The 27,117-nt window shown below is 47.6% G+C and overlaps 9 protein-coding genes across 9 annotated transcripts; 5 read left to right on the top strand and 4 right to left on the bottom strand.

Moving 5' to 3' along the window:
- Positions 1–987: 987 nt before the first annotated feature.
- On the top strand, positions 988–2,362 carry Asppvi_004288 (uncharacterized protein; the record flags this gene model as incomplete). Its single annotated transcript, XM_043300243.1, has 4 exons — positions 988–1,147; positions 1,245–1,462; positions 1,515–1,821; positions 1,887–2,362. 4 exons carry the CDS (start codon positions 988–990, stop codon positions 2,360–2,362), a joined length of 1,161 nt encoding a protein of 386 aa, XP_043156178.1.
- A 494-nt stretch (positions 2,363–2,856) lies between these two features.
- Positions 2,857–5,402, bottom strand: Asppvi_004287 (putative NADH-ubiquinone oxidoreductase, subunit G; the record flags this gene model as incomplete). Its single annotated transcript, XM_043300242.1, has 7 exons — positions 2,857–2,959; positions 3,012–4,893; positions 4,951–4,973; positions 5,026–5,040; positions 5,097–5,148; positions 5,204–5,227; positions 5,288–5,402. The coding sequence occupies 7 exons, from the start codon at positions 5,400–5,402 to the stop codon at positions 2,857–2,859; spliced, it is 2,214 nt and encodes a 737-aa protein (XP_043156177.1).
- A 772-nt stretch (positions 5,403–6,174) lies between these two features.
- On the bottom strand, positions 6,175–7,883 carry Asppvi_004286 (putative ER to Golgi transport protein (Sly41); the record flags this gene model as incomplete). The annotated part of the gene is made up of 2 exons (XM_043300241.1): positions 6,175–7,434; positions 7,488–7,883. The coding sequence occupies 2 exons, from the start codon at positions 7,881–7,883 to the stop codon at positions 6,175–6,177; spliced, it is 1,656 nt and encodes a 551-aa protein (XP_043156176.1).
- A 1,101-nt stretch (positions 7,884–8,984) lies between these two features.
- On the top strand, positions 8,985–12,271 carry Asppvi_004285 (uncharacterized protein; the record flags this gene model as incomplete). The annotated part of the gene is made up of 6 exons (XM_043300240.1): positions 8,985–9,216; positions 9,302–9,942; positions 10,001–10,448; positions 10,636–10,761; positions 10,811–10,894; positions 10,944–12,271. 6 exons carry the CDS (start codon positions 8,985–8,987, stop codon positions 12,269–12,271), a joined length of 2,859 nt encoding a protein of 952 aa, XP_043156175.1.
- Positions 12,272–13,058: 787 nt separating this feature from the next.
- On the top strand, positions 13,059–16,096 carry Asppvi_004284 (Pumilio-family RNA binding repeat-containing protein; the record flags this gene model as incomplete). Its single annotated transcript, XM_043300239.1, has 7 exons — positions 13,059–13,175; positions 13,260–13,370; positions 13,422–14,573; positions 14,632–15,258; positions 15,403–15,682; positions 15,739–15,829; positions 15,880–16,096. 7 exons carry the CDS (start codon positions 13,059–13,061, stop codon positions 16,094–16,096), a joined length of 2,595 nt encoding a protein of 864 aa, XP_043156174.1.
- Positions 16,097–16,876: 780 nt separating this feature from the next.
- Positions 16,877–17,571, bottom strand: Asppvi_004283 (DUF5572 domain-containing protein; the record flags this gene model as incomplete). The annotated part of the gene is made up of 2 exons (XM_043300238.1): positions 16,877–17,255; positions 17,351–17,571. The coding sequence occupies 2 exons, from the start codon at positions 17,569–17,571 to the stop codon at positions 16,877–16,879; spliced, it is 600 nt and encodes a 199-aa protein (XP_043156173.1).
- A 1,456-nt stretch (positions 17,572–19,027) lies between these two features.
- Positions 19,028–19,681, bottom strand: Asppvi_004282 (TFIIH/NER complex subunit SSL1; the record flags this gene model as incomplete). The annotated part of the gene is made up of 2 exons (XM_043300237.1): positions 19,028–19,367; positions 19,452–19,681. 2 exons carry the CDS (start codon positions 19,679–19,681, stop codon positions 19,028–19,030), a joined length of 570 nt encoding a protein of 189 aa, XP_043156172.1.
- Positions 19,682–20,731: 1,050 nt separating this feature from the next.
- Positions 20,732–24,069, top strand: Asppvi_004281 (M1 family metallopeptidase; the record flags this gene model as incomplete). The annotated part of the gene is made up of 12 exons (XM_043300236.1): positions 20,732–20,766; positions 20,834–21,003; positions 21,089–21,513; positions 21,579–21,800; positions 21,858–21,975; positions 22,038–22,154; positions 22,224–22,249; positions 22,308–22,518; positions 22,574–22,644; positions 22,702–23,144; positions 23,204–23,416; positions 23,475–24,069. 12 exons carry the CDS (start codon positions 20,732–20,734, stop codon positions 24,067–24,069), a joined length of 2,646 nt encoding a protein of 881 aa, XP_043156171.1.
- Positions 24,070–25,550: 1,481 nt separating this feature from the next.
- Positions 25,551–26,160, top strand: Asppvi_004280 (Rab family GTPase YPT1; the record flags this gene model as incomplete). The annotated part of the gene is made up of 3 exons (XM_043300235.1): positions 25,551–25,607; positions 25,670–25,897; positions 25,966–26,160. 3 exons carry the CDS (start codon positions 25,551–25,553, stop codon positions 26,158–26,160), a joined length of 480 nt encoding a protein of 159 aa, XP_043156170.1.
- Positions 26,161–27,117: the final 957 nt, after the last annotated feature.

Genomic DNA, 27,117 nt, shown 5'->3' with positions numbered 1-27,117 from the left:
ATGCAAATACTAATATTTTTGTCACCTTCATCAGAGACGATTCCATTAAAAATAAAGCATTCGCTGAGAGAAAAGTAAGGTTAAGGGACCTCCTCAGTCGAGGGGACGAAAACGCATAGTTGCGTAGTATTTAACCTTGGGCAGCACCTCTCTCCCTTGCCATTAAGTTGTCTTGCTACTGGCTACCCAAACAAAGAATTGTGCTCATCGAAACTCTTCATTTGTTCGGCAATAATTCTAACTTCTATCATACTGGCCGCATGGATACTTTCCCAGCCCTCGACCACCTAGGTGCGAAAGCTGGGAGGCTGTGTTCACGCGGAGACAATGTAATGTCCAGTTTAAACGTCGATGTCGTTCTCTAAGGAATAGCCTGAGTCAGAAATGTAAAGAGCCGAAAGTCGAGATGTCATTTTATAGCGAGACTTTGACTAGCAATTATGCATGAGTGTTCATCTGTATAATTGCGCTCAACCTTACGAGGGTGGTTGAATTTATACTTCAGGTGTATTTGTAAATTGTAATGCCTTGGCCTGGATTTGGGTGCACAAATTGGCTCATCCACAGCCGCTGATATCGAGCAAATACCTCGTGTATAGAAAGGTACCATTGGGAATGTTGTTCTTGGGTATCCAAGTCTACCTGCTGTAAGTACCCATTTGAACCAACCTTTGGAAAGTTCGACCAGACAACCAACTTCGTGGGCGGCATTCTTGGCTGTCGATCATCCACAGTTGTGTTCGGTCTTTCATTAACATGAGGCTCTTCGCGGAACGGGTACATTTCTTCAACCTTGGGTGACGTTGATGCCTAGCTGGCTTGCCATTCTCCTGGAAAATGAACGAATAGGCAGCAATAATGGCTCCGTTCAATGAAACACACAAAGCTTTTGAGGATAAGAGGTTTTCCGACGTCTGAATGCAGAACTGGTTTGCACGTATCAGCCATCAACCACAGCGCACAACACTCAGCATACACTCTATCATTATGCCCTCCAGCAAACTCGATCTATCTCAGAGGATCCTCCGCATTTCCAGGAGTGATGATACCCAAGGTTACGTGCTCCTCCAGGTCTCCCCCACCAGCTCTAATGCCCTGGATCTGGACATTGCTGCGACGGAAGGGGAGAACCCCTATACTGGCACTGGTATGTTCTGCTTGAATCATTCTCTGCGTAATTAGTTCATATGTCATACCATCGTTTTCTTCCTGCCTTGAACCAATTTCTAAGGCAAGTTATACAGTGCGACAAGCCCGTCTGAAACCTCTCTGCGCGAAGAACTACCGAGGTAGCGACGACGAATGGGTTCAAATTGTGTCATATGTTTTTGGTCAGCTCAAAGAGCCCATCCCAACGTCCGAAATGCTCTCTGGAATTGAATCTTCGGCGAGTATCGTCGAATCGGGCGACGTTAGTAAGGAGCTAGTTATCACGATACGCAAACGAGTCCAATCCATCACAGTAGGCTCCCGTCATGAGCAAGCTTTTCCTGTATCAATCTAATTTCAGATAGCAAAGGCTGGGTTCCGTGACCCTAAGACAGGATGATGAACAGGCGATTCAACTATTCGATTGGTCGGGTGCAGCTGTTGCAAGGGCAGATGCTCTCGAGGAACGTCTTTCCACTTTAACAGATCGTTACCGCGCCGCCGAAGACGCAATAGAACGACTCAACAAGCAGTTGGAAGAATTCATGAGTGCGAAGACCCAGCACGACGAGTTACTGATGGCTAATTTTGTGCAATTGTTGAATGAGAAAAAGCTCAAAATTCGCAATCAACAACGCCTCTTGGCCTCTGCAAAGGTAGACTCTGAAAAAGGTATGGTTTCGTTGAGACAATTGCATTGAACACAAGGCATCGTTGACTCGTGGCATTCAATAAAGCATCAGAGATTCGGGCTGCAATCCCGGACAGACATCCCATCTCTGGCCCGTCCAAGCGGAAAACAAAGCGATCCGCTCAAGAGATGTTAGACAGTGAATTCGATAGTGAGGACGGATTTGAGAGGACGAAAGACGATCACGCTGGACAAAACGATGGTCGCTCAGACGATCAGGAAACAGAAGATGAACAAACTTCGACGCCCCAGCCCCTTGAAGACAACGAAACCACCAACACAGGCGAAGCACTTGCATCACCATCAATAGAAAACGAGCTAGAAGACTATAAGCATGCATCAGGCGAAATGTCTCAAAACAGCACTATATTAACAAATTCAGCCGTCCCACCACCCCGAAGAGAGCTTCCATTTGTTAAGAAGCCACAGGTGAATCATTTGACACCAAGATTAAATGAATCTGTCGCCGCAGAGGAGGATGATGAAGCGACGGCTGGGGAAACCGATGATGATGAGTTGTAATTTGCGGCGAGCGCTGCGGATCGGAATTTCCTAGAACTCGAAGTTTCAATTACCGACGCATATAGGCGTCCTTTCCCTTTTGGGGCATGTTCAACACTACGTATGACCACTATATCACTTCAATTAGGGCGAATAAAGTGAGATGACACTCCAGGAGCTCATTCAGAAGAGCTGCAACGTCCAATTTAACATCCTCCTTTGACCAGGAGAACGGACCATATTACTGATGGAAGGGTCCACATTGAATAGCTTCTTCTAACTCGGAAGCCGGTCATTTTCTCCACATCATATGTACATACTCACCTCCCCAGATCAGTTGTGAGGATGACCGACAACGATTTGGAGATACACTGCCCATGTAATGGAAAATAATCAATGAACTGTGGGGAAACAGGAAAGGAGGTAAAACAATATTTAGGTGGTACAATGAAAACGCCTGATCTAACAGACAAAGGAGAACAGACCGAAATGGCCGCAATACGAGCCTGCGCGTCCTAGCCGTACAGAGCCTGAGGAGACATTTCACCAGCAGCCATAAAGTTCGTCTCTGGATTTCCAGTGGCCTTGGCTGCTGAACAGCGGGCCATGGTCGGGGAACTAGATTCTCGATTAGCGGTGGACATGGCCCAGATATGACAAATCAACTGACCTCCGAGCAATGGAATTAGTAAAATAGAAGTCCTCGATGACGTTCCTGAAAGGTGTACCAGTTGGCTGAACGCCCTTGTTCTGGTCAACCAGTTGTACTTTGCTCAGTGAGCTCAGGGAAGTCGGCTCTACGACATCGTACCGGCGCATGACAGGACTGATCTCCTCCATGCGATCGCGGAGCGCCTCAATGTCGTCGTAGGGAAGCGGTATGTTGAGGAATTCACTGGCAGCACGGATAATCTTCCAGTCGTCACGTGCGGCACCAGGCAAGGAGGTGGCCGCCCGAGTGACTTGGACACGTCCTTCAGTGTTAATATATGTGCCCGACTTCTCGGTATATGCTGCACCGGGGAGAACGACGTCGGCCAGTTGAGCACCACGATCACCGTGGTGGCCCTGATAAATGACAAACGCATCGCTCGGAATTTCGCTTTGACTAACTTCATCTGCGCCTAAGAGCCAGATCATTTTCGGCTTGGTCTGCGCTACTTCTGAAGATGGCGTAGTGAAACCGACTTCATAGGCAGCGGCACGGGATGCAGCACGTTGAAGAACGTTGTAGCCTTGCCATTCAGAGGTGTTGAAGTTGTTTCGATGTTTTTCAACGAAGCTGCCAACGGTTTCGAAGACGGCTTTCGCATCCGGATGTTCGGCTGCGGCGCTTCCGACAATGATCATTGGCCGCTTAGCAGAAGCAAGTTTCGCCCCGAATTTTCCAGACAAAGCGGACTTCAATGAAGAGGGGTCTGAGCCAAGGTGTTCGTAGTCAAAAGTGCTTTCAAATTCCTCTCCAACCAACCCAATTTGGAGGTCTGAGCGAAGATACTGCTTGCGTATGCGCGCATTGAGAACTGCTGCTTCATGGCGAGGATTCGTAGCGACAAGAAGGATGACGTCGGCTTCCTCAATTCCGTAGATTTTGGAATTGAAGAGATAATTTGAGCGTATATCAATTCCATGGGCAACGGGAGAGTCGCCTCTCGGCTGATCCAGAGCTAGGTTATCGGATCCAAGCTTGTTGGCTAAGTCTTTCATCGCCACAAGCGACTCGGCATCGACTAGATGCCCTGCGACAGCCTTGAATTCATTCTCCTTCAGCTGCAGTTTCTGCTGAGCGCTAGATATCTCAGTTAAGGCTTGCTCCCAGGTTGCAGGAACGAATTTTCCCTCTCTCCGAATCAATGGCGTTGTCAGTCTCTGGGTCTTCAAACCGTCACATGCAAACCGAGATTTATCGTCGATCCATTCTTCATTGATGTCGTCATTCAGTCTCGGAAGCACCCGCATGACTTCCATGCCTCTAGTATCTATCCGGACATTGGAGCCCATGGCATCGTGGACGTCAATAGACTCGGTGTGCTTCAGTTCCCATGGGCGAGCACGGAAAGCATAGGGTTTTGACGTTAGAGCACCAACAGGGCAAAGGTCAATGATATTCCCGGAGAGCTCGGAGTCGAGATTCTTCTCCAGGTAAGTCCCAATCTGCATATCGTTACCTCTACCGGTAGTTCCGAGGTCTGGAGCACCAGCTACATCATTCATGAACCGAACGCAGCGAGTGCAGTGTATACACCGGTTCATGGACGTCTTGACGAGGGGTCCGATATTCTTATCTTCAACGGCACGCTTTCCACCAATCTCGTGGAACCGACCGCGATCAGCTCCGTAGCGCATTGACTGGTCCTGAAGATCACATTCACCTCCCTGGTCGCAGACAGGACAATCAAGAGGATGATTAGCCAGTAGAAATTCCATGACACCCTCCCTGGCTTTATGCACGAGCGGCGAGTTTGTTTTGACATTCATTCCCGGCTGCACAGGCCAAGCACAGGATGCCACTGGTTTGGGAGCACGTTCAACTTCGACAAGGCACATACGACCTAGGAGCCTAGAGTTAACTCAATCAATTGAAATGAGCCTTTGACGAAGAGACATACAATTTCCCGCAATCATTAGCTTTCTGTTTATTATGTTAGCAAGGTGATTAGATAAAATGCGCGAGGAAGCCATACTCATGATAGCAGTATCTGTAGCCAATTCGTCAGTCACATTGGCCAATTCGTAATTGCTCAATCATTCATACCTTGGAACTGTCACGCCTGCCTTTTCACAAGCTTGAATTAGGGCCGAGCCAGCTATAATTCGTTGTCAGCAGGGATACTAGCATCGGGCCATAGGAATTCGAGCGACCTTCCACTGAAACCTTTTTGCCATCTGATACACAAATGTCAGCGCAAAGATCCTCGTCAATTCAGACTACTCAGTCTATCCCACCGATTGTGAGTTCCACCTCGGCAGAGCGAGGGGTTGTCGTCGCGAAGGCCCTGTGCTTGTTGAATTTAGGGACCCGGAAGGACCGGGCGGCCGCACGAAACAACTGCGGCCGCATAGTGAGATTGAAATCAAATGTCTTGAGAACGGGAAATTAGAAAGAACACGGGATGATGGAGAAGAGAGAAGGGTGGCAGAAGCGAAGCGTTGGCAGAGGTTGTTTCTTCTTAGGACCACTTTTGGCGTGCTCCCGTCGGATTCTGGCAGTCGCTGGTTCGAACATTACTCGCAAATTGCCGCCTGCGGATTGGTTCGGGTGCACGGAGCTTTCATTGTTCCGAACCTTACCTGTTTAAAAGATTTCCCTCAAGCTCAGGTTTGCTCAAACCCTTCTTTTTATCATCAAACTCATTCACGGGCATGATTTATTGTAGGAGGCAGGACATCGTCAATACCTCTCTCCTCTGCTACATGACCCAAGACCAGAGGCACTGAGCTGGAGCTGCTTAGGGTTACCGCCGCCATAATGGTGGCACTGCCTCATGATGGCATAGTTCCTTACCGACAGTTGCAACATAATTTTGTCCCAGATATAAACCAATATATCTTACGGCTATCCCTGACACAATTTCAATTTTCTTTTCTGTGTCTTTATTAGTATCGTTGCAAAGTCGACCCGTATCTACATAGTTTAGAGACCTCGTCTCATACTGAGCAAGAATTGTTTATTAAGTGTTCCAGTTTCTTTAATGTGAATACAAGCGAACTTCTCAAAGAGTCCAGACCCTCAAGTCGGATTATGTGCAATCAACAACTACACTTCGATGAAAAAATAATGCTCTAGTAAACAAAAATATATCCATGGTCTATATTGTACATTCCGCATGCTACTAAGCGTCGCCTGACTGCCAAGTTGACTCTTGTTTTGTACCAGGTGGTAGCCATGTCCTAGACGTGCTGCTTCCCCTTGGCCGAACATGATCGAATGCGTCGTCTTCCTTTTTCGAATTCGCCGCCAAAGCAGCAGAGCTGTCCATAAAGTGAGTTTCACCGGTTCTCGAAGGCGGAAAGGCGTAGCCATTCGAATCCCACGTTTTCTTTGTTTGAACACTCAAGGGAAGAATGGCTTCTTTGGTGCGAAAATGATCGGCGTTTGCTCTTCGGTCTGCCACATCATCATGACTATTGCGATCGTAGAGATACAGCCCAACGAAGGTGAGTGCGATACCGAAAGCTTGTAAACGAGTTGTGGAGCTGCCAAACCACACGATAGCGACGACGATGACGAAGACTCTCTTGACCAGAGAAGCAACTGAATAGGACACTGGGGATATCATTGATAGCAGAATAAACGCCAGAATATTTTGCGCAAAGTGTGAGATTCCATTGAATACGAATTCCGCGAAGAGCGCACCGTGATCCAAAGAGTTATTTTTCCCTGATAAAGAGATGGCGCCATCTTGCATGAGATCTGAGATCAATCGATAACCTTCGCTGATAAACCAAATTGGCAACGTGAGGACGAAGGCGAGTCCCGAGCAATAGCAGAGGAGATTTAGTTTGTCCAACTTCTTTCGACTGCTTGCCTGAGTTTCCGACTCTGCGCGGGAAGCTTCATTGAAGAGCTTTTTGGAAAAGATATTTTGAGAGACGAAAACTAATGCCGCCAGTAATGCGCAAAGGATGCCAAAGAAATTTGTCGAAAACCCAGTAGAACAGGCGAGCATGACACCTAGGGTCAACGGAACAAGCGATAGATAAGTGGCTTTGGCATATCGGATGCGAAAGAACACACGATATGCTAAAACGGTAAAAAGGGGCGAGAGGCCTTTGATGGTGTGAACCAGTGATACTGGTATCTGAGAAGTAGCCATTGAGCTGAGTATATGTCCAGCCAATTGAAAAATTGCCAAGGGCAAGGCTGTTACGATAACATCCCGGGACGGGTAGCGTATGCCATTCCTGAGAGCTGGAACATTGTTCTTAAGCCAGGGGAAGATTGCCGACAGATATGCCAACAATAGACACCATACTGAGACAAATGCAAATTGTATGATCGTGAGAGTAATCGGTTTGGGAAGAGCATTCAAAATGGATTTGGAAGATGTGTTCGTAGTAGCAGAGGTCATATACCATATAAGGCAAAGTATCTCGACAAAGATTAGTCTCAGAATATAAGAACAGCGAGAGTGAATGATCTTACTATTAATCGATACGAGACCGGCGCTCGCAGCGCTTGAGCCAATTCCTGAGCATTGGCACTAACGCTGGCGTTGCGTGTTCTAATCGTGGTAATGGCTTCGCTAATGCTTTTCCTCGATCTGTGTTTCGGAGGTCGGATTGGTCCTTTGGTATAGTCTCGAGGTAGATAGCCTGCCTTTCGCGGCTGCCAATGATCACTCGGCTCATGTTTTGATGTGGGATTCGACTGGGGCTCTCCCGACTCTCTTGTCTTTTGGTAGAGGCCCTCGTCAAATGGTGGGAATTGATCTATCGGGCTCGTCACCGCTTGGGAATTGGATGCTTTCGCTGGCGGTTGAATTTCTGGCTGTCGTATGGATGAGCGCCTTCCGATGCCGGTCACCGTGGTCGTAGTCATGTTTCACATTCAAATCCAGCGATTACTCGGGTAGGTATCTTGAACACTGTGTAGTAGGCATCTTTTAGTTATACGGACTTCTGGACTAAAATAAGAAAGGACCATTGCGGCTGAAATACAATCAATACCTTGTGACGATCGTTAATGGGTCAAGGAACAGATTGCAGCTCCTGGATCTATGTTGATCTGTTCTGGAAGAAATTCTCCTTCAAGTCATTGATCAGCAGTGGCAGATCCATAGAATCAAAGAGAGAAGATGCGTGGTTTGAAAGGCTCTAGTTCTCAGCGCCCAGAAGATGTTACCTATATGTAGGTAGATACCTCATTAGTGAGTCGTTTGCGGTCTTCCCGCTGGCCGCTGGGGTGACGAAGTCCCACGAATTCGGCAAAAGGTAGCGAATGAACATTGAGGATCAGGGCCACGCAACAGACCACATGCCAAGAAACCGGGGCTGCCCTGTATTCATGTACCTTACCTTATCATAAACCGATAAACTAGTAAAGGTAACTGTCTGTCTAACAGAGTACCATTCGTAGATTGGATAGTTTACACAACTTGAATTACCAGTTTCCGAGTAGCATTTCCTGACCCCTATCGACCACTAGTGATATACGTATGCTCATCCTCCGCTCATATCGCTCATTTCATATGAGTATCACTTAAATGACACCAACCCAGCGTAAAAGCGTGTCAGAGTCGTGGCAATTACATTTCTTGCCTTAATGATGTCCAGTTGTACACAATGAACACAATGGGCTCAGTGTCTAGTAGGTAATAATAATCTCTAGGCACAGAAAGGCGAACGTTCCAGCAAGGACAACTACATCAAGAGACGATAGTAGTACCTTAGTATCTAGGTCAGTTGTGTGCCTGAATGGCATCCATATATTAGACTTGTTTGTTTCGCATAGTACAGGTATCTGGACACTGCATAGACTGTCAAAATGTCACGTGGCTGGGTGATTTTTCTAGCTACAGGCGGTAGCTGCACGTTGCTTTGATACTCAAAAACAACGTCATGTTCAGTCTCAGATCAAGTACCATCGCAACTTGAAGCCTATCAGACGTCAACTCGACTAGCCTACCTGAATATCTTCATAATGAACAACCTTGATGTCGAAACTGCTAGTATTTATGAATATCACCCTGTGATAAAACGTCGAAGTTGTCTGGCCAGTCTTATTGCGATATGTCTTTATTCTGGAACCACAATATGTAGCGGTCTTCTCGTAGAGAATGATCCACCTCAGCTCCTACTTGCGCAAAATCTCGCAACCATCTCATTCTCAGATGAATGGCAGCTACTTGGCCCTTTCCAATGTGGTACCCGAGGTTCGTTCCGCTTTTAAGCGCCCTTAGCTGAGAGCAGACACAAAGAAGTATAAAATTGCGAGCTGATTTGACCGCAATCTCCCAGAGGCTGTCTGGGGGTCCGATCCCTTGGAATCTCATGGTGGTTTTCATAGCCTTTTTTTTGATGCAAATGCAAGCTTTAACAGCGCGCTAGCTGTCAATGGAAGCGTCAATTGGAAAACAGCCCGAGCTCTCACACATAACTTTGCACCAGAGAAAGCTAGAGCGGAGCTCCATGTGAGTTTTCCAGAAATAGACTGGAACTTAACGCAAGCTGTCTATGGATGGTCTGCTCTACAATATCAGGCCTGGGCGCGCGGATCATTGAATATTGGCCATTGCGCGCCTCAGTCTGTGGCAATGTTCACAAGCGGACTCCTTGAGATTGTGATTGATGGCAAGCGGCATTTCGGAGGAGATTTTTATGACTATGGCACAGTACCCATCATTCTTGATTTAAGTCCAGGTGACCATGTGGTTGAACTGCGGCTTATTCGCGATGTTCGAGCTTCGGGCGCAATAGGAGAGCCCACGATCGTAGTGTCGCTTGCCGCGGAAATCCGTAACGAACCTCTTAGCGTCGATAAAGAAAGTCTGCTGCTGCCCGACATGTGCCGTGGCAAGCTCGGCACACCGTGGGCATCAATCAACCTACATAATAACATTGCTGATCGGATTGAGGTTCTTGCCATCAGCTCAATTGGTGTTGGTGTCAATCCTCTTGCCCTTGGGAAGATACGAAAGAAGAGTGACACATACTTAGGGCCGCCGGCATAGTTTGGTGATGAACGAGCCACTAGACTTGCTGGGATATCAAGCACGACCTCTCGTGTTCCAGATCGACCTTGGTGATTCGTCCCAAAAGGAGTTATCCGCTGAAATATTGTATAAAATACACCGCGGGCATGACGAGATCTTCCAAACTTACCCACTCCGTTTGATACTCACTGAAAAATTAGTATCCCAGACCCAGAAGCTCACATACTATTATGCAGGCATAGTCTCTTATGCCATCCTGCGCCCTCCCCCGGTGACATGTGCACCTGCTATTCCCGAAGGAGATGGCACCTTGCCTGTCATTGTTGGCTTGCATGGTGCAGGTGTCAAGGCAGACAGTGTACAAGTCCGTGAGATGTTGGATGCCGCATATGGTACTTGCGCGTGGATATTATTTCCCAGTGGGGTCACTCCTTGGAGCGGTGACGATTGGCGTGAGTTCGTCGTGTTCCTTACCTTGAACCCCCTATGTCGTCCTAGAATATCATGTCCCACTGTGGGTCTGCTTCCTTCCCAGCCTCTGTCCTTCTCACGATTATATGTACGCTCTCCTCTTACACGTCTTAGGTGGCATGAAAGAGGTTGCAATTACTGAGGAAGAGGCTTCCTGACTGGCTATAGATACTTGGGGTGCCGGAGACGTCGAAGCTGCTGTGAGCGCAATTCCACGTTGGATGGACAGTACTGGCTGGGATATGGTGAGCGTATCACAGGATGAATGGATAGTCGTCGGACATTCAAATGGAGGTAGGATCTGTCAAATAACCAATCTCTCAGCTTGCTTAATTTCTTGTAGGGCAAGGGGCGTGGTATTTGGCCACCCATTATCCTGACAAAGTAATCGCCGCAGCACCAGTGTCGGGCTACTCATCCATTGAGAGTAGGTCGGCAATATCAGTTTGCATGGTTGAGAGTGCTAATATAGGTAGATTATGTACCTTACAACATGTGGCGGGATTCCGAGCCTCTGCTCTCCTTCGTGCTCTCGAGGTCACGGTCAAGCTTTAAACATGAGTTGCTGCTAAGCAACGTTGCGGGTATCCCGATATTGCAACAGCACGGCTCAATTGACGACAATGTCCCCGCGTTTCACTCGCGCTTAATGCATGAATTACTTGGACAGACACAGTGGCCGTCACAGTATGATGAATTGCAAGGTCAGAATCACTGGTTCGATGGCGTACTGACCACCCCATCCCTTCTGGCATTCTACAATGAAACTGCCACCTTTCGTCGTCGACCAAGGCTCCCTTTGACATTCACCATCACCGTTCCGCCGTCAGCAAATATTGCGAAAGGTGGAATCTATGTCGATCAACTGCGATCTCCTGACAGAAATGGAGTAGTGCAGGTCACTAGAGCTGCGCATAATGGAATATGGTACCTAAATACGACCAATATACATCGCTTCCACCTTTCGTCAAGAGTCTTGAGTTTCACAATGCCCTCTGCGCTAGTCTTGGACGGCAGAGATCGCTTTGAAGTGGGTCACATCCGGCCTGAACGCATGTGGTTTTTGAGAGATTATCGAGGAAGGTGGACTATCTCAGAGAGAACGGATTGGCGCCAATTGAATGAGCGGTATGGTCGTCAGCTCGGAGCTATGGATGCCATCTTGCGCACCAAGGGCATCTTCAACATCAACATATGCTCAGCTGGGATTGAGCACATAGCTGTGCAAATCAGTCGTAATCTTCTACAATATTTTGCTGCAGATTCCCAAATATCATGGCAATGCGGCTCCCTAATTAACTCCAACAGCAATCAGGACCGCGTTGACGATAGAGGGAATGTTATCACACTTGCCCTGGGCAACGAACTACCTTCATCGAAGTATATGTCATTTCCGATTCACATACAGGGCCAAGGTCTCAGTCTCTTCCAGGGCTATTGTTGGCCTCAGGCAGACACAGAGGCAAACCTCCAGTCCAGCATGAACCGAGAGTGTAAGGTATATGAATTCCCCTTCGAGCGAGGCATGGGCGCCCTCTTCCTCCGCCCTTTGGAGAATGAGAGACTCGAGCTTGTTGTATGGGGAGCAGACTTGTCTGGTCTCGAGCAAGCTGCACGTCTTGTACCTACCCTTACCGGTGTTGGGCAACCAGATTTTCTCATTCTTGGCGATAGTTGCCGTTGGCAGGGACACGCTGGAGCATACGCAGCTGGTTTCCTCGATTGGTCTTGGCAGATATCGTCCGGGTCTCATATTCGCGTTGATGCCAGCCTGAATGAGCAAAGTTTAAAATACGGTGCTTGATCAGCCTGCGATCCTGGTGATATTGAGGCAACCCAAGCATGGTTATGAGGGATGGACATGTCAGTCCGGAAAGGTAAGACCTGACATCGAATCTGTTCTATCCCCAGTACTATGTAATGTCGGAGCACTGAAGGTCTTCCTCCATTTAAATGTGGCTTAAAACAATGATGTTCCGCCTCATGTTCGGTTCAACATATCATTTGATTGATTTATTCGTACTAGGCTTTCTAAGGCTTAACTTCTCCTTCTTGTTGAGATTCTGAACATGGCTCTTAAGTGTGGCGTTGTCGCTCGTGGTCCCTCTACTTCAGGTACAGTACAGCACACTTCATTGCAAGAGTGATCCCTTCTCCTGATTTCACTCCTGCCTATTTTGATCTCGATCCTTTTTGCTCATTATCTGGTATCTTCTGTCTCCGGCGCTCCTTCTTCATTACGGTACTCTCTTGAGTTTATTTTGCGTGAGGTATCTTACCTTTCCGGGGTCTAATGTCGACAGAATCCATTCTTTCTCTCACGTAGAAACAAACTCCCATCTGTCACCTTTCGTCCCTTGTCTTCCACAATAAAACATATTTCTCGGCTTAACACCGTCTTCTCGACAACTTGGCCTCTGACAGCTTGCCTTGACATCTGGAATACTCATAGGTTGCCAGGCGTGTTTGCCTTTTTGAGTACCTTTCTACAATTGCTTCTTGTCCCCTTCAAAACTTCGCCTCATAGACTCGCTGCGGCAGATTGCCAGCCAGCGAAGACTTGAGTACGACTAGTAGCTGAGGCCGGCAAGATGTCCATGCTATCAACCGGGTCCCCTAGAACGGATCGCCGACCTTCGCGAACAGAAGCCATTTCAGGCAATCAGATAGCTGAAGCACAGTTTATACAATTTGGATGTGAAACATCGGTAAGTTGAAGCAACTTCTAGCTTTGAAACGTTATGTTTGTCTTGAATCAACCATACTCTAACGCAGTTTCATGATATTCACAGGGACGCAAGCAATCCAGCTCTCCTAACAGCACACCAGACCCTCTGGTGTCTTCCAAACTCGGAAATTTCCAGCCTACTGCTAGTGAAGTCGCCGATGTTTCATCCAATAAGGTCAGCACTTCTCCTCCAGGTCCTTTGATACCCATTGTCTCACAAGCCTAGAAGCAGAAGCTGGAGCATTCGTCCACTGCCTACCCAAGCAGAAGTTCCGAGATGGAAAAGCTATTGGCTAAACTTTCTCCCAAGCCTCAATCCTCTGCTTTCAAGCCTGTTGAGAATCGAGAGATACTCACGAAGTTGTCCGAGCAACAAGCCTTGCTTGAGCAACAGAACAATCTCCTGACGAGCAACAGTGCTTTGATCGAGGATCATGTTGACCGCAACAAGAATTCTGCAGTGATGCCACTCACTTCGACATTGGAAATATCGCATGCCACCGAGCCCATAAATAACGCTTGCTTTGGCCCCACTGATATTGAGACGTCTGAAGTGCTCCGCCTCAAGAAGGAATTGCTCGCTGCGAATTCTAAGCTGGCCCTCCAGGAGCAAGAACTCGCACAAACACGAGTTATGAAACACACTTTGGATCAAGCTCTTGGAACACCCTCTGAAGCTGACTTCAACGGGCGTGAAGTCACAGAGCACACGATAAGCCATTTGCAAAGTGCCTTCAAGGCGTCCAACTCGAACTTTACGAAGCCGCATGAAAGATGGAATACCCATGACGATTCACAATCAGACGTCTCAGAAGCGCTATCAGCAGGTGCGTACAGCAGGGCTCGAGGATTGTGGTGGCCCCAGACCCAGCAGGAATTTGGCATGCATATGAATGCTCCAGCCGGCGAAAAGGCCTACGGTGAGCATGCGTCTCTCTCAAGCAATACCTTTGGTCCGGAAGCCAACAGGTTCTGGGCCAACCCTACTGCAAGTCTTAGCATAAATGGCTCTTTTCAACCACATCGAATTCTTTCAGGTCCCTCCTTCGGGACCTGTAATTCCACTACGCAATACGCTGAGGATCCAGCTCGGTATCTTCATAGCCCAGATAGTGCTCAGCGACGCTTAGTACCCCACGTTAATCGTGCTGGGCATTGCTTTTCAGCCCAGAATCCTTCGTGGGAAGTGTCGTTTAATACTGCATCCCCTAGCAACCAGCTTCCGCGAGCCCCTACAACTCGACCGTGCAGCACATATCAGCAGGTGGGTCTATACCCAATCCCACCTTACCAAAGACCTATCGGAACCTCGCTTTCGCCTACGGCAAATGAATTTACTTCCTCTGGCTCAAATGCGGTCCCCTGGACGACATCTCCGGTGAGTTTCCAACAACAATCATTCATGCACTCTCGTCTTCCTCTGCTAAAGCAGATAGGTCGGCGCAAACAATTTGCAGACTTATATCTCTACACTTGAGCCACTCAACTACCGTCGGCTCCTCGATAAAAATGTGTCTTGCGACTGGAAATATATAGTGGACAAAATTGTCTGCAACAACGACCAGCAAGCCTCTATCTTTCTTCAACAAAAGCTCAAAGTTGGAACAGCTGAACAGAAATATGATATCATCGAAGCGATCACACATCAGGCGTATCCGCTCATGGTCAATCGTTTTGGTAACTTTCTTGTTCAACGTTGCTTCGAGCATGGAACTACGGAGCAAGTCGTTGCCATAGCCAATGCCATCAAGGGCAACACGCTGAGCCTTAGCATGGATCCATTCGGATGTCACGTGGTTCAAAAGGCTTTTGACTGTGTCCCAGAGGAACACAAGGCTGTCATGGTTCATGAGCTTCTTCGCAGAATCCCAGAAACGGTTATTCATCGGTACGCATGTCATGTGTGGCAGAAGCTTTTCGAGCTCCGTTGGAGTGGGGAGCCTCCTCAGATTATGGCGAAGGTCAATGAAGCCCTGCGAGGAATGTGGCATGAAGTTGCTCTGGGTGAAACTGGCAGTTTAGTAGTCCAGAACATTTTTGAGAACTGTGTAGAAGATGAGAAGGTGACAGTTTCCCCAGTCCCTCGCTCGGAACGCTTGTTTTTCTTTCGTCCTTACTGCGCGAATTTTATATCTCGGCAGTCCTGTGTCGACCGAACATATCTATTCCCGAAACCAGATGATGAACAGCGCTAACGCTTTATGTAGCGTCCGGCTATTGAAGAAGTATTGGCAAAGATCGATGTACTCGCCCATGGTCAATTCGGAAACTGGTGCATTCAACACATCTGTGAGCATGGCGCTCCTCAAGACAAGAGCCGAGCTATTGAACACGTTCTCCTCTGGTCAGTCGACTACAGTATGGATCAGTTTGCCTCCAAGATCGTTGAAAAATGTCTCAAGATAGGGGGCTCCGAATTTCTGGATCGCTACCTTGCCCGGGTCTGCACTGGCCGTACTGATAGACCCAGAATGCCCTTGATCGATAGTAAGTTACTTCAGACTGTTCAAATGTGCTCCCCCGACTGAGTTGATTTTCGACAGTTGCTGGAGATCAATATGGGAACTACCTTATCCAGTGGATTTTGATGAATGCTCCGCCTCATCAGCGTGAATTGGTCGCCAGCCACATTCGGTATTTCCTCTCTCTACCTTTACCAATATAGGCTCACACAATCATCATAGGAAGCACATGGTATCTTTGCGTGGTTCCAAGTTTGGTTCACGCGTGGCAATGCTCTGCTGCAATCCATCCCATAGCACCCGTCCCGGCCCCGGGGCGGGCATGCAGATCGGCCGTTTCAGCACTCTCAACGATGACCGGTATCACCTGGCAGGCCAACATGGAGGGCGATTCAGCCGCGGAAACCAGTGGAATCCTAACTATCCACCATTTCGTTGACTGAGCCCTTAGGAATTTCGACCAGGCACGGCGACACTGCCGTTCACAAACTGCAAGGTATGAATGTAGGAACCAGCAAATGTTATCGACATTCTTGTGGCAAACAAGCAATTCAGGATGAATTTCTTATGTTGTTTCTTGTGCCTGAAAGGCTGGCAATATTCTGTGCGAGTTTCCAGATAACCGGTTGAACTCATCGAGAGATTGTGCATTTCATTTTCTTTGTGTTTCTGGTTTATTATACGTCCAAGCTGTTGTTCCCTTTTATGGTTGAGTGAGCGATCATATGATGGAAATAGTGGTATCCAAGTGCATTGCAGAGATATTAGCAGGTATGGGATAGTATGCTGGGTTTGGCTTATGCAAGGTAACATCCCATGGCAACTGTATATCTCGGATCGTCTCCTGGAATGTGTGCGATTCGATGGCCGTTAAGTCGTTCTCTACATAGCCATGTCATTCCGTGAACGCGCAATGAAAGATACAAAGATAAGAGGCTTATTTCGATGGAACACTTCTTTGCTGACTTGATTACTCCGCAAAGCTCAAAAGCTTGGTATGATAGAATTGACATTGCATGTCTCGAAATGCACCATTGTGCGTTGTTGTAGATTAGCAGCTTCTCATCCCAGGAAGCATCACAATGTTGCGGCCGAAAGATTGGACCTTGACTGCAGTCCGCGTCAAAATGGAGTCTCCAAGCAGTAACCTGACTGCTGGCCTCTCCGCCGCGGGGCTATGCATGCGCAGTTGATAGTATAGCCGACATGGCCGTCCTCGTCAATTTTCAACCGCTGACTCTGACCCTCGTGCAAATTCATCATCTACTTCCCAAGGTTTCCGTCGCCTCGGTTTCTCACTTGGAGTATCATGGCCCGTCAAAACTGTGTCAGGTATTTGCTGAATGCCGGGTATTTGTTGACCAGTCGTTATGAGTTCGACAATCCGAGAGAAGGATGATGGGTAAGCGGGCTCTTGAACAGACGGAGATTGCTGATTCATAGAAACTAAGCCAGGCGGTACTGCGGTCTCTGATACGCTTGCTCGTTGAGAATCATAATTGCAGATTTCAGCGTCAGGCGAGGGCTCTGCTGTCGGAGTCGAACCCAACCAGGTCTTGAATTTTTTGAAATCGAGTGGCGGCGACAGCTGCTCTTTGCTATATTAATGTTCAGCAAATTTTAGCATAAGCACGCAACATAAGCGAAATAATGCTAACCGTAAGCCTGACAATGTGCGTTAAAAGGGACATACCGCGAAAAATAGAAGCATTTTGCTTGTACTACTAGGTCATCTTCGCAATCGATCTCAGCTTTAGTTGCCGGGATGTCGGGATGACCGAGGATGATGGAGAGGCCTTTTGCAAATTCCACATCTGTACTGAACGGATAGGAATTGAGCTTTCTAAAGAGATCAATTTCTGGTTCTTGGGTCTCTACCAACTGACTTCCCTGACGAGGTGTGTCTCCCACCATTGCGTCTGGATGCGGGGTTGGGGTCTGTGGAAGAGTGTCCATTGGCGGACTTCACAAAGGCTCGTTACTATATGCTGGACCGTTATTCTTGCAATACTTGTAGATTCGGGCGATATCCTTCGGCTTCTGGAAATAAAAGGTCTCGCTGTCAACTCGATGCCAGACTTGTGGCTGGTGAGACTCAGGGAAGTTAAAGAGACAAATTGCGTATACGTGGGGAGAGACTTCCTTCCAGCCGAGGCAAGAATCGCTCTGACGTAAGATCTTATAACTAGTTAATATCTACCTTAGATATGCGAATACAGATCATAATCTCACAAGGAAGACTAGGAACTAGCAAGCCCCGCTGCCTCAACTCAGCAATACTGTACGAAGGCGCCTTTCTTAAGCAGGGCTCCAAGATCAAGCCAACTTAGGGGGGAGAAGGGGGAAAAGGAAAGGGGGAAAAAAGAAGAAAAAGAGAGAAGGCTGCGGGGTGGGAGACAGGCAAAAAGAGGAAAAGAACGCCAGCCATGCAATTTAAAACAAACCAAGACAGTGATACAATAGAGTCTGTACGTCTCTTAGGAAATGAAGGGAAACAGGAAACAACTATGCTGAGATGTCCATTTCATCTGTGCCAGTCTGACCCCTCGGCCTGTCCGCCATCACCAGCCCACTAATCCCACTTTGGCAGCCTGGGCAATTGTGCACAATTTCATGAGCAAAAAGATCACAATCAATACAGAAGTGATTCTTGCAAACTGTACACTCATAGCGACTGCTGACACTCGTCCCTTTTGCCTGGGACTCGGTAGCTTGCCACTGGTCTTTAGGAGGTACCATAGGGAAATATATGCCGCAGGCAAAGCATGTCAAACTGCGTGAGGCATGTTGCCAGGGAACCTCAACCCAGTTCATGAGTGGAAACAGATGATGATAAGATCGCGCAAGATGTGTTGACAGTATAAGTGTAAGACCGCAAGAGGGGCATTCAGAAGGGAGCCCACAGACTTTGCTATTGCACCGTGAACATAAGTACCCCCCGCAAGAGGGTTTAGAATGACACGCACAGAGAGAGGGACAAGTCTCGACTGTACGGGACGGAAACCCCATCATCAAAAGAGAGCTTGTGGCTTGTTTTTGGGAATATGTTACAGGGGGTGTCGTTACATCCATCATTAATTCACGAAAGTGCTGCTCGTTGAGCGCCACGCCATACGTGGTGTCGTCTCCCCCATTGGTCCTAGAGCAGAGTTCACGACAAATAGCCACTTGAGCGGCCAAACCAGCAATCCTGACACGGATTTTGTCATTTATCAAAGTGGTAATCGTCTGATGTATATCGCCCGGATCGGAGGAAAGGAGAGATCCAAAGATCACAAATACTTCTCGGGTTCCATGACTAGGAGTATGACTATCGACGCCAGGTCAGTTTTACGTGTAGAAATGTGTGTTGGCTCTGGTGTAGAAGGTCTCACAATAAAGCACCACGTGCCATTTCAAGGCCGTTCTGCAAGCTAGGAAGTCCCTTGGGGTCATGATCCCTCAAAGCCTGTATAGCACCAACATGCTCCGTAGGGTTGCCACTCATATCACTGACCCGAATTGCAAGACCATCCCTTAAGCCAAGCACACCAAGTTGGGATATGGGATTCTGCTCAAAGAATTCCCGCACGAATTCTTGTGCATATCGCAGGGAAAGAAGGTATCGCGTCGGCCTTAGATCTTTCTCGGCCATGGACTGGGACAAATCCAGAATCAAGATGAGGTGCCGGATAATACCACGTTGCAATGGTGTTGTATCTCTCAAAAGTCTACAGGGCGATGATGATTATGATGCTTCTCAGTGCAAAGGCCCTTAAAATGTAAAAGGAGTCTCCATTCTGGGTGAAGCTTACCTCTTCCTTTTCCCGGCTTCTAAAAGTCCTTCAACAGTAGAGCTGATTGTGCCATCAGCACCCTCGACCAAGGTCTCCCAAGTCCTTGAAACCTCCCATTCAGCACCCCCGCGCTGCTTTCTTCGTTTAGGACGGGATGCAGGCGCCGTTTCCCGGGCATATCGGATACCATTGACGTCGTTTTCTTCGTCGGAAACTTCACCGACGTACTCTTCGTCCGAATCAGCCATGGTCTCCTCGAAGAGTCGAGTGGAGTAACTGTGTCAGTCTGTAAGTGTGTGATAATGATAGGAGCATTGAGTCAATCAAAAGCGATCTACATGAGACTTGGGAAAAAAAAAAAAGGTTGGCTAACACTGCTCGTGCTTATCACAATGCATCAACTCATCAAGTCATTGTGAAAGCTTGGGTAATCAGTGATTTGCTCCGAGAAAGAGTGGGCCAAAAAGCCAAGATGTACCTAGCCTCCTAGGGTTCTGGGACTTCTCGGAACTCCGCCATAGCTCCGTATTGAAAATTTCAGCTCTGTTTCTCTGAGATGATGACATCCATATGGAATTGTAAGGTACCTAAGTACGGAGTAGAGAGGTAAAGATTTGTTCCAGAGACACAAGGCACTCAATTACTCGCCTTTCCCTTCCAAAAGTTAACAGGCGGTAAATAGCTGATCAGGTACAGAGTCAAGAGAAATAGAGATGATCTCAGAGGTATTGCTAGGTATAGAGTAAGGGTACAATGATAGTACCTTATCAGTGTCAACCATAAAATTACTTGACTGAAAAAGTGTCTACCTGGACGACATTGTCTAGGATATTTATTTAGCGTAGCAGAAATACTAGTAGTACAATACGATGTTCAACACATAGTTTCAATTTTTCACGGGTTTATCAGACCCTTTGAGAGATCCTTCGAAGACCCTAGTTTCGTTCCATCCGTGCCCTTCCTTTTCCATGTCTCGATAAGCAGATTAGCAGAAGCTCTCTTTCAGTTATCCCCGACAATAGCCGTCGCCAGTTTCGTAACAGATGTGGAGGAGAAGATGTTGCATCGTGTCTACGAGATGCGTTGGCGTAATCCCTGAAGCAATCCGCTGTCATCATTTTGTTAGCTATCGACCCATCCGGCCAGTGTCTCTCCGCCCCTCCTTCCCCTCTTCTGCTTCTTCTCGTGGGGTCTCTTCTTCTCGCTTTTGCCTTCCTTTCTGCACATTTCTGCCTCGCCCAGTCATACTTGATCTTCCAAAATCCCTCGTAAGGCACTGTTCATTTGACGTACGCGAAATGGCAATGGCGGATAGAGATACACTACCTGACGCGTAAGTTTTTGCAACCTCTGTCACCTGGCTTCTTCAACAACGTGGACAAATGTTGACGAAGTAACAGGGTTAAACCAGTGCACTACCAGGTATCCTTATACGATCTCGAGCTTGGTGGTGCTTGGGGTTACAAGGGTATTGTTAAGATAGCTTCCACCATCACCCGGCCCACCAAGGAAGTTGTGCTTAATTGCAAGGAGATCGAGGTCCATAAAGCAGAGATTTTGGGGAAAGATGGTTCGTCCACGAAGCAACATCAACATTTAAATCAATGCGTTGCTGTAGATTCCACTGACGGCGACTGTCATATTTTTTACTTCAGGTACAAAATTCGCGAAGGCGTCTAACATCGCGTATGACAAGAAGTCAGAACGAGTGTCCTTTATGTTCTCTCAAGAAATATCGCCTTCAGACATTATACTATCTGTTGACTTTACCGGCACGATGAACAATGCCATGGCTGGTTTCTACCGCTCAAAGTACCAGCCTGCCGTGCAGCCCACGGCTGATACACCCAAAGAAGGTGACTTCTACTACATGCTTAGTACTCAATTCGAGTCCTGTGACGCACGAAGAGCCTTCCCTTGCTTCGATGAACCAAATCTTAAGTCAACTTTCGATTTTGAGATCGAGGTTCCCAAAGGCCAAACTGCCTTGAGCAATATGCCGATCAAGTCAGAACGAGTGGGTAGTAAGCCCGGCCTCAAGTTTGTGTCCTTTGAAAGGACCCCAGTCATGAGTACCTATGTCAGTACAGATACCTTCGTCCTTATCTGCTAAGGAAAGGCTAACTAGTCACTGTCTCCGTCCAGCTTTTGGCATGGGCTGTTGGTGACTTCGAGTACGTTGAAGCTATGACTAAACGCAAATACAACGGAAGGAGCATACCAGTCCGTGTTTACACTACGAAAGGGCTCAAAGAACAGGCACGTTTTGCCTTGGAATGTGCTCATCGCACCGTCGATTATTTCTCGGAAGTATTCGAAATTGAATATCCCTTGCCCAAGGCTGACCTTCTTGCCGTTCATGAGTTTGTAAGTGGTGCAAAATGCGTCCTGAAGGTTCTACTTCCACTAATCATATCGCCTCAGGCCATGGGTGCCATGGAGAATTGGGGTCTTGTCACATATCGTACGACCGCAGTTCTATTTGATGAAGGAAAATCCGACACCCGCTACAAGAACCGCATTGCATACGTCGTGGCTCATGGTGAGTTTCTTAGCTTGAGGCACAATGACTGCATGCGGCTGTTTTCTAAGAATGAACCGCAGAATTGGCCCACCAATGGTTTGGCAATCTTGTGACTATGGACTGGTGGAATGAGCTTTGGTTGAACGAAGGCTTTGCAACTTGGGTTGGCTGGTTAGCCGTTGATCATTTTTATCCTGGTAAGAGAGCGTCCCTTGCTTCTGTGTCGATATGTACTGCGACTTCATCCAACTAATGTAACGAACCAGAATGGAACGTTTGGTCTCAGTTTGTCGTACGAAATTCCCGAGGTAATGATATCATTGTCCGTCTGTTGTTAACTGGTCGCGTAGGCTGAAGGGGTGCAACAAGCGTTTCAGCTCGATTCCTTGCGCGCATCTCACCCGATCGAAGTTCCCGTAAGGAACGCTCTGGAAGTAGACCAGATTTTTGACCATATCAGCTATCTGAAGGGTAGCTCGGTGATTCGTATGCTGAGCGATCATCTTGGTCGACAAACGTTTCTACGTGGTGTGGCCGACTACTTGAAGAAGCATGCGTACGGTAAGTCAGGCTTGAGGGTTCGTCTGCAGAAGATCGCTGCTAAGAATGATGTCAGGCAATGCCACTACAAATGATCTCTGGTCTGCTCTCAGTCAAGCTTCCAACCAGGATGTTCATAAATTCATGGTGAGTCAGATCGTGCTCGCTTCGACTCCTGGCGTTTTTCTAACTCTTCCTCAAAAGGATCCGTGGATCCGAAAGATTGGCTTTCCTGTTCTCACCGTGGCAGAAGAGCCGGGCCAAATTAGCATTCGCCAGAACCGATTCCTTTCGACAGGGGACGCAAAGCCTGAAGAAGACGTGACGACATGGTGGATTCCGCTGGGCATCAAATCAGGACCCCGGCTGGCCGACGTGGATTCACGCGCCCTCGTCTCGAAATCCGACACTATTGCGGGCGTCGGTCAAGATTCATTCTACAAGATCAATAAGGATCTGTCAGGCTTCTACCGCACGAACTACCCTGCCGACCGTCTAGCGAAGCTGGGCCAATCTTTGGACCTGTTAAGTACCGAAGATAAGATTGGCCTCATCGGTGATGCTGCTGCTCTTGCTGTGTCCGGAGAGGGAACTAGTGCTGCATTATTAGCTCTGCTGGAAGGCTTCAAGGGGGAGGAAAACTACTTGTTAGTGCAGAGCACATTTATAAGAGCTTTCGAACTGCTACTCACCGTATTCACTCCAGGGTTTGGTCACAGATTTCGTCGTCTGTCGGAAATCTGCGCTCTGTCTTTTCGCAGAATGACTCTGTAGCTGCGGGATTGAAGAAATTCACGCTCGCATTGGCATCTCCCGCCGCCGAAAAAATAGGTTGGGAATTTAAGCCCGACGAGGATTATCTCACTGTGCAGCTTCGAAAGCTTCTAATCGGCATGGCTGGGTTTGCGGGTCATGAAAGGTGGGTTCCCAACATGGGCAGCTTGTGGGGGAACGACGTTCTGCTCACTGTTTTCTAGCATCGTCATTGAGGCGAAACGGCGTTTCGATCTTTGGGCTTCAGGCAAGGACAAGAGTGCAGTGCACACGAACTTGCGCTCGGCAGTATTTGGTATCACGATTGCTGAAGGTGGACGCGACAAATATGATTCCGTGAAGGAAGAGTATATCAAGACCGACTCGGTCGATGGCAAGGAGATTTGCCTCGCCGCGCTTGGACGTGTCAAAGATGCTGATCTCGTCCACGATTATCTGGACTTTGTTTTCTCTGACAAAGTGGCGATCCAGGATGTTCACAATGGTGCCGTGGCTCTGGCTGCTAACTCCAAAGTCCGCCATCTTCTGTGGGAGTACATGAAGAAAAATTGGGATGCCGTTGAAGCCCGACTTTCGGCGAACAACGTCGTCTTCGAGCGTTTTGTGCGAATGGGTCTGTCGAAATTCGCAGACCATAGCATTGGGGCGGACATCGCTTCCTTCTTCCAGAACAAGGATACAAGTCCCTATGACCGCGCCTTGGTGATCGTTGCTGACTCCATACGAACAAATGCAAATTACAAAGAAAGGGACGAAAGACTGGTTTTGGAGTGGCTTCAGGCTCATGGCTACGCCTGATTGCTGCGAACAAGCTGCTAAGAGGCTTGATTGCAAGTTTAGATTGCAATGTGATCCTCGGGTCCCATATTTCTGGTCATATTGGGATGGTTCTCATTATTGTATGCAACAGATGTCAGATGTGCTTGACCATCTCAAAGGTTACATGGACCTACTTTATGAAAGGTTCAGAGTGTGGCAAAGCAAAGTATCTACTGCTCAAAAGAAAATGTCCGCGCAGTCTCAGATAGCACAAGTAATGGCTTACTCTCTCCTTCTAATGAACTCTGCAATGGACTCAGCGGCAAGTATAACACTGATACGTCACAGAGATAGTTCCTTGGTCACGAGGAAATATCTATAGATGTGTGGGAGGCAGGCCACTGAGCTGGAGTCCCTGCTTTGGAGACCCTGAGAATTTATCTTACATTATGGTAAAATGCCCAGATTCAACCATTCTACGATTACCAAGGGATACTCGAGGCAGCGCTTGAAGAAATGGGGTGTCAGGTGAAGGTGTAAGGCCCCAGCCTAACAGCTGACCACTACGTATCATACATCATTGCCATGCTCGTGCGCATCATCAGCATTCTTCTATTTTATCACTCGCTGAATATTAATTGTACTTGATTCAGTTTCCATAGCCATTTTGCCTAGGAAGTTCCTGGTAGACATCCGATCTGGTTGATGCTTATGAGGCGTGTAGGTGTTTAAACACTAGACTAGATTGGGTCAATTTATGGGTCTGAGGCGGTTGAACGTGAGACGGTCACAGACGGTACGGTCAGATGAAAAACATGGGTAACTTGCACGCTGTGCTCGCCTGCTCTCCTGCACTACCTGCCTACCACCTACTACCCTTACTACTCACTACCCTATCTACTAGCAACGTAACTGCCATCTCAGAACGCCGCTTCAATCCATCTTAAGTGCCTAGACAATCCGAGGCCACTTACATCAATAGCTAGCCACCTAACTTTGATATAGCCGTCTCACCTTCATTCTGCTTTCCCCTTCATTTCATTTTCACTTCTCACCTCCTTCGAAGCGATCTAGTTCTCGTTGACAGATACCACCACCGTTCATCATGAATCCTGAGTGGTAAGCTCCCCCCTTCTACCCACAGTACCGGAGGTTTAGAACTGGTGCTCTGCGCGCAGTGAGAAAATGACTTTCTCCTTTAACTGTCTTGTTTATGTTGACTGACTGCTGGATTTAACTAGAGTGCCTGATATCTCCATCTCTCCTGTCTAGTCTTTCATCGTCTCCGCAAAAATTAAAAGACAACTCCAACTTACTTGGACCTGTGGAATAGATACGACTATCTCTTCAAACTCCTTCTCATCGGAGACTCTGGCGTCGGAAAGTCTTGCTTGTTGCTTCGATTCGCCGATGATACGTACACAGAAAGTTACATCTCCACCATCGGCGTCGATTTTGTATGTACTCGTCGCAAAGGCATACCGTTGAGCATACAGGCACCTTCGCAGTACTGATTAATGATGTTCCAGAAAATCAGAACTATTGAACTMGATGGGAAGACGGTGAAGCTGCAGATTGTAAGGATAAAGAACTGAACATGTTTCTTCACCGCCTGTCATAGCTGACAGACAATATATAGTGGGACACAGCAGGCCAAGAACGTTTCCGGACCATCACATCGTCTTATTACCGTGGCGCACATGGCATCTGTGTTGTCTACGATGTGACCGACATGGACTCTTTTAACAACGTGAAGCAGTGGCTTCAGGAAATCGATCGCTACGCCACAGAAGGGGTCAACAAGCTGCTTGTGGGTAACAAGAGCGATATGGAAGACAAGAAGGTTGTGGAGTACACCGTAGCCAAGGTTCGCGTCCAATCACGCCTCAGTCTGTCTAGCTTCGTCCTAACATGATTTGTGATTTGCTTGTTTAGGAATTCGCCGATAGTCTTGGAATTCCTTTCCTTGAGACCTCAGCCAAGAACGCTTCCAATGTTGAGCAGGCTTTCTTGACTATGGCTCGGCAGATCAAGGAGCGTATGGGAACTGCCACTGTTAACAACAAGCCGACTGTGCAGGTCGGTCAGGGGCAGGGAGTTCAATCTGGATCCGCAGGCGGTTGCTGCTAAGGGAGTCATGGTATACACATGCTGTTCTATGTTCAAGTGTGTTGTAACTTCTGAGCGACGGAAAGGGTATTTAACCTAGCTCCCGGTGATGGATTGCCTTTATACCGCGAATCGTTCAGATAATCTTCTGGGTTTCCTCATCCGCCTTGCCTTCTCTGTTAGTTTGAGATGACTGTTTGGAGCTGCTTCAAGATTCTTCCATGCCTTTAGACTGTCCTGCAAATGTTTTCCTGCACGCTATTTCCGCCGGTGTTCTATCTTATCAATGCTCGCCTGTGTGCCCCTTTTATGATTTCTTTTTTGGTTTCTTCTTATCCTCCTCTTTCTGCGGCACCTCTTCTTTTATTCACTTCTTTTCTTGAAGTTGGACTCGTTAATGTTTGTCGAGTTAATTGTAAAGAGACTCAATCCATCTTTGGGAAGGTAATCGTCAGGCGATTTATTCTGAGTATGACGTTACATCTATCATGCTTTGACTGGGATTTGGATTTTCCCACAGGAGCAGAATGCTGCCTTCAGCATCCTTCACAGTAAATACATTAGGCTAGAGGGGTCAGGACCGCGAGAAGGCAGATCAAAGCTGAGCAGTCCAGGAAATCTGATTACTGGAGAACAGCAGACAACTAGACAATACAGTCGTAGAACTTGTTAAACATGAATGACCTCCAGGTACAATCATGAACAACAAATCTTCCCGTGGAATAACGTTTTGGGACACTGTCAACCAGATAGCCCTGACTTATCAATTTAGGTGAGTATGCCACTCTTAGTCACGCAGAATACCATTTCGGCTGCTTCTATATAATACTTCTAATGTAAATTTGAGGGTAATGTGAATTAAAACATAAATGGCCATCACATGCAAATGAGGGAAACCCTGGGCTGGCTTGGAGACATAGAACGTTTCTACCGTCTTAGCATGACACACCATGAGCAAGCATATGAGGTTACTGAGTT

Source organism: Aspergillus pseudoviridinutans (assembly GCF_018340605.1).
Source record: "Aspergillus pseudoviridinutans IFM 55266 DNA, scaffold_3, whole genome shotgun sequence".
NCBI classification, from domain to species: domain Eukaryota; kingdom Fungi; phylum Ascomycota; class Eurotiomycetes; order Eurotiales; family Aspergillaceae; genus Aspergillus; species Aspergillus pseudoviridinutans.
Note: the sequence above shows the minus strand (reverse complement) of the source record. Positions and strands in the feature narration are given on the sequence as shown.